The sequence below is a fragment of the Passer domesticus genome, chromosome Z, assembly GCF_036417665.1.
Source record: "Passer domesticus isolate bPasDom1 chromosome Z, bPasDom1.hap1, whole genome shotgun sequence".
Classification (NCBI taxonomy): domain Eukaryota; kingdom Metazoa; phylum Chordata; class Aves; order Passeriformes; family Passeridae; genus Passer; species Passer domesticus.
The window spans coordinates 53,023,187-53,037,542 of NC_087512.1; the positions used below are offsets into that span (position 1 = coordinate 53,023,187).

Sequence of the window (14,356 nt, forward strand, 5' to 3'; positions counted from 1 at the left end):
AGCAAAAAACTAGGCATGCCCAACACTTTTGGAGGTCATACTCTTTGGAAGTGTCTGAATCTCCAACAGAACTGGCACAATACATTGCTGATCAGGAGAGCCTTGCTCCTCCTTGCTCCCTCTGTGGTGCTGACCATGCTTCGAAGAGATACTCTGTGCTCTTTGCAAAGATCTCTGCATGTCCCTCAAACCTGCCTTCAAAACAGAAGCTTTCTGCCATTTATCTGCAAATTTTTATTTTCACAATACTATATCTTTCCTCTTAAGGTACTAGCTTAACAAAAAAAAAAAGGCATAAAAGTGGTGCACAGACCTTTATACTGTTCTCATGATTCTTCTTGTTCCCAGTGCTTTAATCTCTGCCACTTTCCACATGATTTTGGCAATGAATTCTCTAAGCAAGCATCTAGTTTTGCATTGGTTTTGAAACTATCATTAACAGCTGTGCTGCTGAAGTAACATGCTGTTCATTAAGCACTGGCTTCAAATAGGGTGATCGTGAGATGCATATACTCCAAATATCAGTAAGCACATATTACTGCAAAGGCATCGGGGAAGCAGACATTTAATGCTGCTCACCAATTTTTAATGGTGCATCTGGTGCTGGTGTTGCATAGAGTAGATTTTCTGGCTTCAAGTCTCGATGCACGATCCCATTTGCATGCAGATACTAAGAAAGAGAAAGTCAAGGCATGTAAGTGAGAATGGTCAAGCATGAGTTGATGTCTTTCTAATTCTCTATAGCTGCAGATTAATATTTGATCTGTGTGTGACACAGAGTTACTTCACTAATTTTCAGCAGCCCTTTTCTCTGCAAACTTGCTCAGCACAGGATCCTTGGATTCATACTGTAATCTGAATAGGAAAAATAAAATTTGGGAAGGCAAAGATAACATCATGTTCATTTGGGAACAAAATCAGAAAGTATCCTTGAATTTTAATACAGCAGTAGCTCCTAAGAAGCAAACTGATAGATGATGGGATGCCAAAGTCTGTCTCAGAGGAAGGTAGTTTCTGCACATTATAATATTCTGTGAGAGAGGAAAATGGTCACATAACTATTAAACAATTAAATAAACATATTTCAGTAGAAAGGATGCAGTAGGTGTCCTGGGCCAACTACAATGCTTGGGGTCTCTTGGTGCATATTTCTTACAAGTTTTAAAGCTCTCAACTGGAAAGTTCTAAAAATCCATCTGTCTTGCCAAAGTACATGCAGTACATGCCAATCCACTCACTATTGAATTTCTGCCATGCACTAATGGAAAGAAAAATTTGTAGAATATATAGCTTCCACTTATATTGCTATGGACAGAAATTGAAAAAAATATAATATACAATATACTGATAGACAAAAAAGGATAAACTAGTGAGAGAAAATCTGTATTTATTGTTGATAAAATATTCACACAAAACTCTGAAGTCTTAGAAGACAGTTGCTGAAGGGTAGAATCACATTATCTTATTCAAAAGTCTCCTGTTTTACATTTTAATAGCATCTCTCTCAGCTGTGTTTTCACTACCAAAAAATCCCAGTCTCTGTGCATATTTATACAGAAAATGACAAATGGTTGAATATTCACCTAGACAACACAACTATAATAATGTACACTTGAGTTAGCATCTGAGGTGAACTCTTGGCTGTGTATCTCATTGTAATTTTAGTTCCTATAAATTGCCAGTGATTAAATAGCATTAAGAAGGAATACATTGCTCTGTCCTTGGGCATTGTTTTAGTGATACTGTGTGCTTTTCACAGGTGTTTTTCTCACAGTGCAATAAGTGGTTTTTATTGACTTTCTCTACAATCCTAAAGTCACAGGATTTGTCATGATATGACTTTTAGAGATCAGCCACTCTCCCCTTACTTCACAGTGAAATTTAAGTGTTTGCTCCAGCTGTTTTCCAGTAAGATAACTAATCAATTATCCATGGTAGAAACAGCCAACAACATATGAAAACTGATGGATAGTACACCTCTACATAATTTAATACAGCTACATCTGCATGCCTGCAAACAATCATGTCTACCTTCCATAGAAATATATCTTCATCATGCCAGACATAACTGTAGCAAAGAGGCTCCCACAGCATAGCAGTGATGTGTTTGACATGCAGAGGTGCAATCAAAAGCCATCAGACTGGAAAGGACAGAAAAAGACGTCTGAACTGATCTGTGTTCATGTGCTGAAAATCAATTTAGCTGCCTCTGTAGGAGTGAGAAGGATCAAACATTTCATGATCACTTGATGGAAAACAGACACTGCCAAATCATCTGCACAAAAAATCCTTGACCAAATTTATGCAGAGGAATGTTCCAGCCAAGTTTGCAGTCTTTAGCAAGTCCTCTTTACCACATGCCCATAATCCTAAAAACATTTTATGCTGTGAGGCTGAAAACACAGACATTTTCTTCTCTTTGCAGAAACACAGTTTTGTGGGAGGGAATTTTGGGAAAAAACTTTAGGTGAAGCTGTTCAACTTTTCCTCCCTTTTAAGTCATAAAATGAGACTGGCTTGTGGGGCTCCCTCTCACACACAGTAAGAACCATAACTGAGAACATCTGCTAACCACTCCTGTGCCCTATGACTGACTGACTTTTCAACTAATTGAACTTGGCATGTAAACCAGGGGGTTTTTTTGTTACAAACTTACAAAACCCCAAGTAGGAAAATTTCTCTCCAGCCTACCCTTTGCATAAAACTTACATGTGGGGGTGCCCAACAAATGAAAATTGCCTCACTAAATTAACCCATGCCTTTCAAAGATTGTCACTGCAATATTCAGAGCTCTCTCTCTCATGCGCCCTCATCACAACAGCTACACCTACTCCCTCTTCACCACACCTCCCCTTATCTTCCCAGCATTTAATCCAGAATTCCTGCTCAGACATAGGAACTCTGACATCTCTCTGCAGCCCACATAAGTCCTGCCATGGTCACACCCTAAAATCAGTCCTTGCTGCTCTTTCCTCTCTCAGCCTTTGTTTCTCTTGCTTGACTTCACATTTGGGATGGGACAAGATGTGTTATGGCCAGGGACACCTCATGCTGCCAGGTCCTGGGTTAAACAGCTACTGTTTGCAGCTTATATTTTCATGATACATCAAAATTTTTTGAGTATTGCAAATAGGGTCAATAGCTTTGTTGTGAACTAGCAGACAGAATGGCAACATGGATAAAAAAACTCCAAACCCAAACCAACAAAAAAAAACCTCCAGTGGTTTTATGGATATGGATACCCCATTCTTCATGGAAGTATTAGTTAGGCTTTTGGATTCCTAGGCCTCTGAGGGGATAGACAGCTGGCTGGACTTCTGTAAAAGGTGTCGGCCTCCAAACAGCCTTGTTAATAAAGATCTCTAGCAGATGCGGTGGCCTCCTGTCATGTAGCCTGGGCCACCTGTTACTCACAGCCCCCTTGCAACACTGTCCCTTATCAGCACTGCTCCTTAGTTAATAGATACCCCAGGACTGACCTATTTCCAAATTTTCATCAGTCCCATTCTTCTCATGTAGCATTAGAGCTCCAGGTATTGAAGGAATACTAATTGGTTTTGTAGAAATATGAACAGTATGAGCTAAAGCATCTTGGTTTAGAAACAGATTTAGTTAAATGAGCATAGTCCACTTTGTATAACACTTGTCTCCATTTATATGTGCTTTGTTTTGATTGCTCTTGCTTTATTTCTCATATACTGATTTTAATAAAAGTTATGCTCCTTTGCATAACTTCAAAGACTTTCCCAGTTTGTAGTACAGAGTTGGGCATTGTGCACTTCCATTGTAAGACAGTGCTCTACTATTTATCTGTTATGTCTCTTAATGACTAAGTTATATGGTCAAATGAGAGGATCTGGGCCCAGGTATCTTGCCAGAACTCACTTTACAAAGCTGGGCATTACTGAATTACATCACTTTTCCCACATAAAATATATGGATAAGACTTGGAAAATACTTTACTTCTATGGCTGGATGTAGAGTTTGTAAGTGCATAGCACTGCAGAACAGTTTAACACAGCATGCACATTAAAATGTGATCATGATGTGGTACTCTCACTGTAGCTAAAATACTCAGTTTTCACTTTCTTCAGATTTTCAATAGAGAATGGAAACCAATAAAAAATCACAAAGAACACTCAGGTAATCTGGGACAAAAGATTTATAACAAAATTTGAGTAGCACAGTCTTATTACTCTTCGATAAACTTTGAGGTCAGACTCATCATGACACTAGGTTGTGCTGAGTCTGATATACAGGTGCTTCTCTGCAGGACCTGCTTAAAATGAAGGCAGCCTTCATCTCAGCCTTTACTCCTGGAGTACACAACAGGAATTCACAACTGAACAACTTCCATGACTTTAACTATGACTGCAACAGAAAGAATGTGTTTTTCTTTTTTTTCATTCTTTCCTGTTAAACTTTTTTTTCCAAAAAGCTCTCACTCTGCTGTATGGAAATTTCTTTTGTTCTTTGTTTTGTTGTTTAATAATTCAGGCATCTATCTAACTTGAAAGATTTTATGACAAAAAGACAAATGTAAACTGCTTAAAACTCTGCCCCTATCCCTTAATTTTATTTACGGTACGCATTACACAGAACTGTAGAAAAGTATGGGTGTAATGAACCTGAATGATCTATTCCTCTCTATGTTCCTTGGCAGCATCAGTTACACCTACAACAGTTGTTTGCTCTTTGTTCAATTTATTCATGCAGACCTCTGCTGTTAGAGACTTTACAATTTCCCCAAGCAATTTATTACAGGGCTGTGCTTTCCTGACTGTTACAAACTACTTCCCTGCAACTGACCTGAATTTTGACAAGAGCAGATGAAGACCATTTCTTTGTTTCCAATATATGGAAGAGGCAGAAAGTAGATTATCTCCTTGTTTTGCAAGAGCCTTTTGAATGCTTGTTAGCATGTACACATTTATTCTTCTCTCTAGGATTTCAGGACTTTTGTTTGGTCAATCTTTTCTAGACTTGTGGTCATTCTTGGACCTTCTATTCCATCATACGAGGTTACCAACAAAAAACACTAAAAAAGCAGAGCAGACAAGGATTCTCCTGAACCTCCACTTTTGCTATTCAGATATGCTGATACACATTCTCTCAATAGAGACAGCCACATAAAAAACCAGCTTAAAGCCACATAACCTTGATACTATTTCAATAATTTATTGTAAAACTGTCAGATGAGTCAAGTACCAAAAGCTTTATTTATGTCAAGTAGGTACAATACCTTCTGCTTCTCCCTCACTAATAATATCTCTTACCATGCTTAGGAAAAAGTCAGATTGACTTGGCAAGGCTTGATCTGAAGGAAATCCTGCCTTGCTGATGACCTCCATACCTTGTTATTCCCCAGGTGCCCCATATTCTTTTCTTCATTATTTACTTCAAATTTCTGGGGAGAGTGAAGTTAATTTCTTCCTTCTTCCTCTTGAAGTGAGTGCTGCATATATCTGCTTCACTGTGCAGCCAACATCAGATGTGATTGCTATCTATTACATGTATTTTAGGCTTTAAAAGCTTGCTCTTTAAAGATTGTACCATGGAGGTCACTGGGTGCAAAGAATTTTAAAAAATATCTAAATTATTTGAATACACTCTGAAGTTAACTTTTAGTAATTTTTCTTATTATAGGCTCATCCTTTACAACTTAGTCACTGCTATTAAATGTGCTAGACATCTGGGTATAGCTCAACATTTATGGAAATTAGCAGAAAAAAAAAAAGACAGAAACAGTGCTTCCTCCTTCTAGACATCTTTCAATAGGTCTCCCTCACCTGTAGCACTCCTAACGGGTATGACTGAGCTTGCTACCCCTCTTGTTTCATTCTAGAATTCATGCATTCTAGATGCATTCTGTTTTTCTACCTTGGCATTCCTGGCTTCAGCCTTTGAATTCCTTGTGTTATTCAAATCCAGGCATGAAGACCCTGACCTGTTATTTGCTTCCACATGTGTCTGTGTTTAGCTCCAGGATGGGCTCTTCCTGAGCAGTGAGTCATGGAGTGATGATGGCAGAGTTCTGTGCACATTAGCAGTGGGGAGAAGTCTGTTGACTGGTGTGGCTGGTGCAGGGGTTTCACTACAGCAATTTCTGTCCAGGATGCTGAAAATGTGACAGCCATGATCATGAATACCAGATTCATTCATGTTTTGAAAAGGAAAATTTCCACCAGTTTCATTGCTGGATAGAATGTATTTAGGACTTGTATGTTGAATTTATTACAAAACCAGGACAGTATGGTTTTGAACCAAACACAGCACTGGACATCTTCCGCTATACATGCAGTCATTACATGCATAAGGGGCTGAAATCAGGGACTTTTTTTCTCTCTTTTCAGGAATGTCTAGACTTGTAATTAAGCTCTTTCTGTGGCCCTCACAAAAGCTGCACAAAAGAGTATCATTGCATAATGAAAGCTACTGCACAGTAGTTTGGTTTGATTACAGCCATATACTGTTTGAATAAGGCATTGTTAATTGGTGCAGATTTTGAATCAGTTAAGAGGAAGCTTAAATAAACTTTCAATAAACCAGAAGGAGAAGGATATTGGGGGGAAAAAAATCCTGTTTTCTAGTCCTAGGAAGGTGAGTGAGCTCACCTTATACAAGTAGAATGGGAAAGCCATTCTTCACCTATGTGGTGTCTAAAATCATAATTCAGCACAGACCTTACAGAGTACAGAGAAACATTCAAAATGCGTCACTGAAAATGTACCTGTAATCCTACATTCCATGTTGGTGCAGACTTTGGAAAACAAGACAAATGCAGCTTGGGGGAATTGAGAGATATCTAAAATGTCATAGTTAATGAGGACCTCTGCACTATTACAATCTCATGCATGTATTAGCCAGTTTGCAATTCATGGGTCCCACAAGAACACAGAAGTTAAAGATTGATAAGAGGATGTGGTATGTGACCTGAAGCTACTGTAGGCTTGTCCTAGGCAGATCTTCTGCATCTCACTTTCTACATTTTTGAAACTGTTGAGGCATATAAGCTGCACAGATGTCAGAGTGACAAGTGCAAAGGGAAATGGGGACATATAATAATTTGTTTTTGAAACAGTGCTGTCACCACTGAATTCCATGTAAAATTCCCCTACTTCAAATTTGTCAGACTTTATTTAAAATATGTATAGTTATATAACAGCCTGTTCCTGTTCCATTTATCCCTTAGGCAGCACATAACTTTAAATACAGAACAGGACCTGAAATCCTATATGCTTTGGCTTTGGAAATTGGATAGTTTTATTTGTGCTGATTATGGAAAAGTGCATTTATCTAATTCTGTTGCTTACATGGTAAGAACATTGTTTAGGGTTAATTTTTTTTCTGTACAAAATAGAACACAAGAATAGAAATAATTTTGAATATACAGGGATTGTTTTAAGAGGCCTTGTAGTAGTATTTGTTAGAATTCCTCCTTAAAGAGCTTAAAAAATACCACCAAATAAAAATCCACGATCAATAGTAATGTCAGAACCCAGCTCCACAGGCATCAGCAAGGCTTCAGTAATAAAGTGTGAGATCAAGTTACAGCTATATTCACATCCTTACCTCCTCTTTGCCACCATTCCTTTCTGGTAGTAACATTGGTTTTGAGACTGAATGAACCACCACCACCACCATGAAGAGGACCACTTTATCACCACAGCAGATGAAAGCATTATCAATTTATTTTCTGGATATACTATTTCAGCAAGTTGTGGAGTTCAGTGTCTGAGACTTAGAAAGGCCACAAATAATGAAAGCTCCTCTGAACATCTTGCAGAAATTTGATTCTTTGCATTTGTCTTGCTTTTACTGGTTGCTCTGGGAAATAGGAGTATGCTATTATGTTTGCTACTTGAGAAACCAGCTTCCAAATATTTTCATAAAATAGCCATTAATCTAGTCAGATGCATTTAACTGAACACTTTGTTTTAGTGGAAGAAAGAATATTTGCCTTTATACTTAGCATAAATATGCACTAACACATCTAATTTGATTTATAATTTCAGATAATAAATCTTTGTATTATGAAAAGGAATGAAAAAATGCATCAGCATAGATGAATAAAACCAAATCTCATTATTTTCTTTGCTGATCTACGATATTCAGAGTTATGAGATAGGTCAGAAAGAAGATTTTAAATTAAGCAGTTGGGTTTTATAAAGTTTCAACTGCATTCCCCACAATTAATTTTCCTTTATATTTAGAAGCATTTTTATCTTTTTGAATATTCCAGCTTTTAGGAGAATGAAGCAGCCTTAGGGGTGACAACACTACACCAGGTGTGGTGACAGTAAATCATGTACAGTAATTTCTGTACAATCTGACATATGTAACACACACACCTTCCCACACAGCTCCCAAATGAGCAGGCTTTGTGCAGAGAGCTGTCTGCAGTGGCATGAAGTTCTCCTCTTAAGCTGTAAGTAGGCCACAGCATCAGAGTAGCTAGAAGAGCTTTGCTACAGTGGCTTTTTCTCTACATCTATCTAGAACAGCCACCCACCTGCAGAATTCAAAGAAGAGTAAACATATATTTGCCATGTTGTTCACATAACCACTCTGCCTAATTTTCTTTTTTTTTGTTGTTTTGTTTTGGGAGTTTTTTGTTGTTGTTTGTTTGGGTTTTGGGTTTTTTTGTTTGGTAGTTTTGGTGGTGTTTTAGTTTTTGGTGTTTTTTTTTTTTGTTTTGTTTTTTTTTTTTTTTTTTTTTTTTTTTTGGTTTTTTTTTTTTTTTTTTGTTCTGCATGTCTGCGGTATGGAAGACAAAGATATGCATCTTCTCCTGCAATTGCCCAGACCCCTAATGCAGGAAAATCTTGCCACTGCAGTCTCCACATAGACTGGGCACCTTCCCAGTGTCTGCCCCTCTCCAGCAGCATATGGAAAAGGTGAAGAATGTAGTTTGTTTTGGGAAAACGCAGTGATTTATGGTGAAATTCAAAAGAGTTATTGTAACAGATGCAGGGTAATGCCGCAAAATTGCAGTGGGCAGAGCTTTCTGAGCAGCTGTGACTCGATCTGTCAGACCTGATGAGGTACAGTACACTCTTTCATGAGGTGCAAAAAAAACCCAGGAGAGCTAAACTCCCCCTTAAACAGCACCCTTCTTAAAGCAAAAGCCAAAACCTAGCACTGCAGCTCTTCCTTGGTACAAGCACCTATATCCTCTATTGTTTTTTTCAGCTCACAGAACCTCTCTGCTCAACTTAACCCAGCAGAGCTCTTACAACCAACCCTCCACAGTGTGCTGAGGTTTTATGGTTTGTAGAGAGGTCAGAAGACAAAACGCATCACAGTCACATTGCATTCTACCACTTTACTGTGCTGTCTTCACCATATTTTACTTTATTGACCACTGTCACAAACAAACAAACAAACAAACAAATTCCTAATAAGCAAGAGTTTTTAATTAATTTAAAGACATGAAAAAATATTTAAATAGCATTAGAGATGGAATTATTTTAAAACCAACCTACAAAAAAACAACCTCAAAACCTTTGTAAATACACTGATGTGTCTTTAATAAAGTGATGTAACTACAGCCAATTTTGAAAGGAAGCAGGGAGAAATATTATAAAATTGAGTTTCTACCTTTTAACCAATGGCACAAATCTACAGAAAGGCTTTTATCAATCTGCTATCCCTATACAGAACACAAAATTCAGCAAGATCACTGCAATTCTATCAAATTTAAGAATTATGTAGATTCTCTATTCTAAGCAGATTATTGAAAAACCAGCGCTGTTTTTGCAAGCCAGTAATGTCTTTGGCTTTGCGCTGGGAAATTGAAAAATAGATGAATGAAATCCAATCTAGAATAGATCTAAAGCTGTTGCCAATTATATCTGGTGCTAGCTCAGGTCCCAGTAACTTTCATCATCAGAGAGACATTTAACTGATGGAAAACTATTTCTGCCAGCATTAGGTTTCACTGACCACAGGGATTCACAAGCCACAGCTCTAGGATACTGTAACAAGGCCATAATAAAATGTCCTAATTAGCCACAGGTACACATCTGTTCATTCTGAACCAACACATTTTAGTTTTCTTGCAAGAAATTGGTTTTTTGCATTCCAATCAAAGCACTAAATTTCATTTTGATTTTTTTTTCTCCCTTTTTTTTAAACAGGGATATTTCATAAAGTAATGTAGATGTTAAATGGGTAAGTTACAGGCTTTATTATGTGCTCTTGAACTAGCAGATTTTGTTCTGCCTGTACTGTACACTACAAAATTAAGCCATGCCAGGAAGTTCTCCTGGGTGCCTTCACTGTTCAAATGTTTAAAAAAGTCCTGGGTAAATTAGCAGTGATCAAAACAACACCCTGTTTCTCAAGTGAAAGGGTATTCCCATCAGGCAATTTGAATCTGGCCATTTTTTTTGAAGGCTGGTGCTGGCACAATTTAATGGCATGGATATTGTCTATAACAAGCCATCTGTCATTCTTGACAGTGAATGACTGTTTTGGAAGGGTCAGACTTAAATTGTTTCAAAGGTGAGATTTCAGTGTAATAAACCAATGAGAATGAAATTTCTCTTGTCCGTCCATGAAACTCTCATTCCAAAATATGCATTTTTAAAAAGTCTATCATTTTTGATGCATCATTTTACCTATGGGATATTTATAATCCTGCATTTGAATTCTTCTTTATGCATGAATAGCATACAGATGTAGTTTTGTGTTATATTACACTGCTTTCCTTGAATGGTCAATTTTGGCCTACATTGGCATCACTTGTTAAGCCTAATATTGAGCACACATTTAAGCTGCATAAACCATACTATTAAAAAAAGAATAATCTTCTTTTACTTTTGTTACAGACTTTTACAAAATGTAGTTTTAAACAGCTTAGCCCTCAAGGAGTATATGCATGGAAGAGTCTCCACTCATTCATTTCCTAGATGTTAGCTCTCAGCCTCTGCAGTACAAAAGCCAACCTCAGTCTTCCAAGTGCCATTACATTAAACCACAATGGTGGTGTGGAAAACTTAGACTAATCTCAGCCTCACAGAAGTGTGACACATGCACTGTCCTATTCTGAAATCAGGAAGGAAAACAAAATATCGTTTCTGTTGGCAGCACCATACCTCAGGCATCTCTTTACTCAAGGTACACGTTGCAAGCTAGACCTGCCAACTATCCCCAGTTTTCATGTTTTTACAACACAAACTTTACACTTAAAATGAGGAAAGAAGTCGATTATGCTCTATCATGGGCACCCAGTGAAAAAACCCAAACAACTTCATGGACAGTTACTTAGGATCCCAAAACAGCGAGAATTCATAAGATCGATTTCCATTCCACGTTTTAAAGCCTGAATTTTTCTTCAGGTGATGACATTAGGAATATACATTTCTGTTGTACTTTACAATATACCAGCAATATCTGTAAGGAAATCAGGTATTTTAAAAAAATCAGACCCATTTAGCTATGTCTGTAAGAATGTAACTGGAAGGAGGTATAAAATTCTCACTTGCTAGTAAGAGGAAGACGTCAGGTTAGCCTGTGGTTACTCTGATACACAGGTGACTGCTTCTATTGAAAAGCTTTCTCAGATTGCACATGAGTATAATTAGAAGTTTTCTGTAAAGGCACATTACGTGTTTTTGCAGACACTCGAAAGTAGAAGAAAATTTCATGTTCTGCTGGGGATTATCATGACCTCATCAGAGCACTCCGTGTTCATTGTTCAGACACCTGGAATTCAGACACCATGCGCCACCCAGAGAAATGCCAAATTGTAAACCTGAATTTGCTAGCAGCTCTTTAGTCCAGAACTTCAGGCAATGCTGCCAATTTTTAAAATACATCATACGATTGTTGTTTTAATATCCAAAAGACTACAAACATTTTTCTTTATTACATCTGCTGATACTGGAAGACACAGGAAGAGATTAATTTAAAATTGTATTTTTATCACAGAAAGATTTTCAGAAACGTGTTTCCAAATATATTTTCTGGTTTCTACATGAATCTCTCTTAATTCCAAATGTTGCTATTACAATGGAGATGTCCATAAAAAAATACAAAAATTAAATTTCTGTTAGTATGCCATATTCTTCCCAGCATTCAGAAAATCCTTGTAAAAATGTCTACGAATATGAGCAAAATGGTTGTGCTCTGTCACATATTCTACAAAGCCATGGAACTGACAAGAAAACCCTAGTATTTTGACTTTCCTTTGTACACAGATTTTATTCCCAGTGCAAATAAGCCAGCCTTTCCCAAACTGCAACTTCCAGAGCTGTTTCTCTAAGTGAGTGACAAAGTCATATAATACAAGTGCTTTCCAGGGTGAATAGTGATAAAATATGTCTGAGAACCTGCTGTCACCTCCAGCATCTGCCTCAAGGTCTGTGGTCAGAAAGGAGGAGCCTGGGGTGCAAAAGCATCTCAGGCGTTTGTCTTACAGGCCACTGGTAATTTTCAATTAGGACTTAGAGCTAGAAAAAGGATCAGCCACACATGACAAACAGCAAATAATCCCATGAAATCAGTGTAAATGTTTCTGTTATCTTCAAAGAAACCAGAGTGTGTGTGCTAGTTTAGTGTTTTGCACTGCACTACCACCATAATGTAGACATCCCTGTACCTTTGATCTGCAGACACTCACTGCTGTGGCTCTCAAAGAGAGTTGAGGTCTTCTGGTTTAAAACTGTGGAATTGAATGTAATGACCAACACTCAGTCACATGTTATCACTGCACTCTGAGGGCTGGGTATAGGGTGGCAGTATGTTTTTCTTTTTGTATTTTAATCCAGGTTTGTGTTTTTGTATCAAGTACAAGAGATTTAAAGATTAGCATTGATATTAAATTTACTCCCATACTAAAAGGACACAACTGGATAATTAAGAATCTGGTCCACAGATTCCTGTTGTCCACAGATTTTTATTTATTAGCTTAGCAATCAGTGTGAGATACAAACTGTATTTATTGTTCTAGAGTAATTTCCAAATTAAGGGAATGATTGTATTAAAAATTTTTGTATAGAAAGTATTTTACTCAAAATATCAGTAAATAAATCTAAAACATGCAATGAGAAACAGGAATGCCAGCTAGGATGAAAAACTTTTTCTCTCATGTCTCTGAATCTAAACATAAATCCATATAAACAGAAAAAAGCTATTTTGGTCTCATTCAAGTAAACAGCTAAATTCCTATTGATCAGAACAACAAAACGACTGCAAAACTGCGAAGAGATGACTGAAAATTATATCCTTTCTTAACACCCTGGCTTTCATCATCCCAATGTTTATAATGCTATCTTTTATGTTTCTTTTTTAAATCACAGAGGTTTCTGACTTGCTATGACCTGGATTATAAATGTGAAATATTATGAAGAAATACAAAAGTAAAAATTCAAAGCTTTTCACTGTTTTGCATTACACAAGAGGAATGTGAACCCCCTCAGTCTCTGCAGGCTATAGTTGAACAATTCCATAAGACTAAAAAGTGCTAAGAGAAGATAAATCAATGTTAATTTTAACATATTTCAGAAGAATGGGGTGATGCTTGTGTCCCAGAACCTCCTCTTATCAAACCACACCTGGACTAGGCTTAATGGCAAATGTGAATATAAACACCAATGCTGAAGGAGAAAACATCCTGCCTGTGGACTGTTTAGAGGGAAAGAAATCCTCTTCTTCAGAAGTTTTGATAGTAAACTTCATGCAACAATCACAGATGTGAATATGTCTGGATTTCAGTGAAGTATCTAACATTACCTCTGGTGTCTAGTAGGTCTTGCTGATTGAAGCACCGATGGAAATAGAGATCAGTAGGAGAATGCAAAGTAGACAGGAGCACAAAGCAAGGGAAGCACTTGGTATTGAGAAACCTGTTCTGGAAAACAAGGAATGGATACAAGACTGGAGAGGCTGTTGTTTGATGAGACAATGCCAAATTTTCCCTGTTCAGCAATGCAAAGTAGAGGTTAGAAGGAGGATTTGATGACCCTCTACTAGTACACAGCAATCAACATCAGGCAGGGTGGAAGGAACAGGCTTAAACTAACCCATTCTTGGCACAAAAAAACCAACTAGAAAGTAGCTATGAATATTTTTAGGCCAAAATTGAGAAAAAAGCTCCTCACTGTGAAAGTTGCAAGTATTCAGGGCAAATTTCCAGGAGGAGTGTGTGTGGGTCAAACAATGAACTGCTTCTAGGGTGATGCAAGTACAGCTGTAAAGAACAGGGTATGGTATTTTTTTTTTCTTTTCTGTTTATACTAAAAGGCGCTGGGTTTGCATGGCAAAGTTTTGGGAGCAAGGGGACTATAGGGGTGGCTTATATGAGAAGTCGCTAAAAAGCTTTCCCCCAATCCAAGCGAGCCAATTCCAGCTG

At 37.5% G+C, this 14,356-nt stretch overlaps 1 protein-coding gene across 2 annotated transcripts in view; it reads right to left on the reverse strand.

Moving 5' to 3' along the window:
- Positions 1-14,356, reverse strand: part of CAMK4 (calcium/calmodulin dependent protein kinase IV) — a 140,903-nt gene that overhangs the window by 15,063 nt on the left and 111,484 nt on the right. For both annotated transcript variants that reach the window (XM_064404953.1, XM_064404954.1), the window contains one exon: positions 580-670. In XM_064404953.1, coding sequence (XP_064261023.1) covers positions 580-670 — 91 coding nt within the window. The remainder of the gene's footprint in view (positions 1-579; positions 671-14,356) is intronic.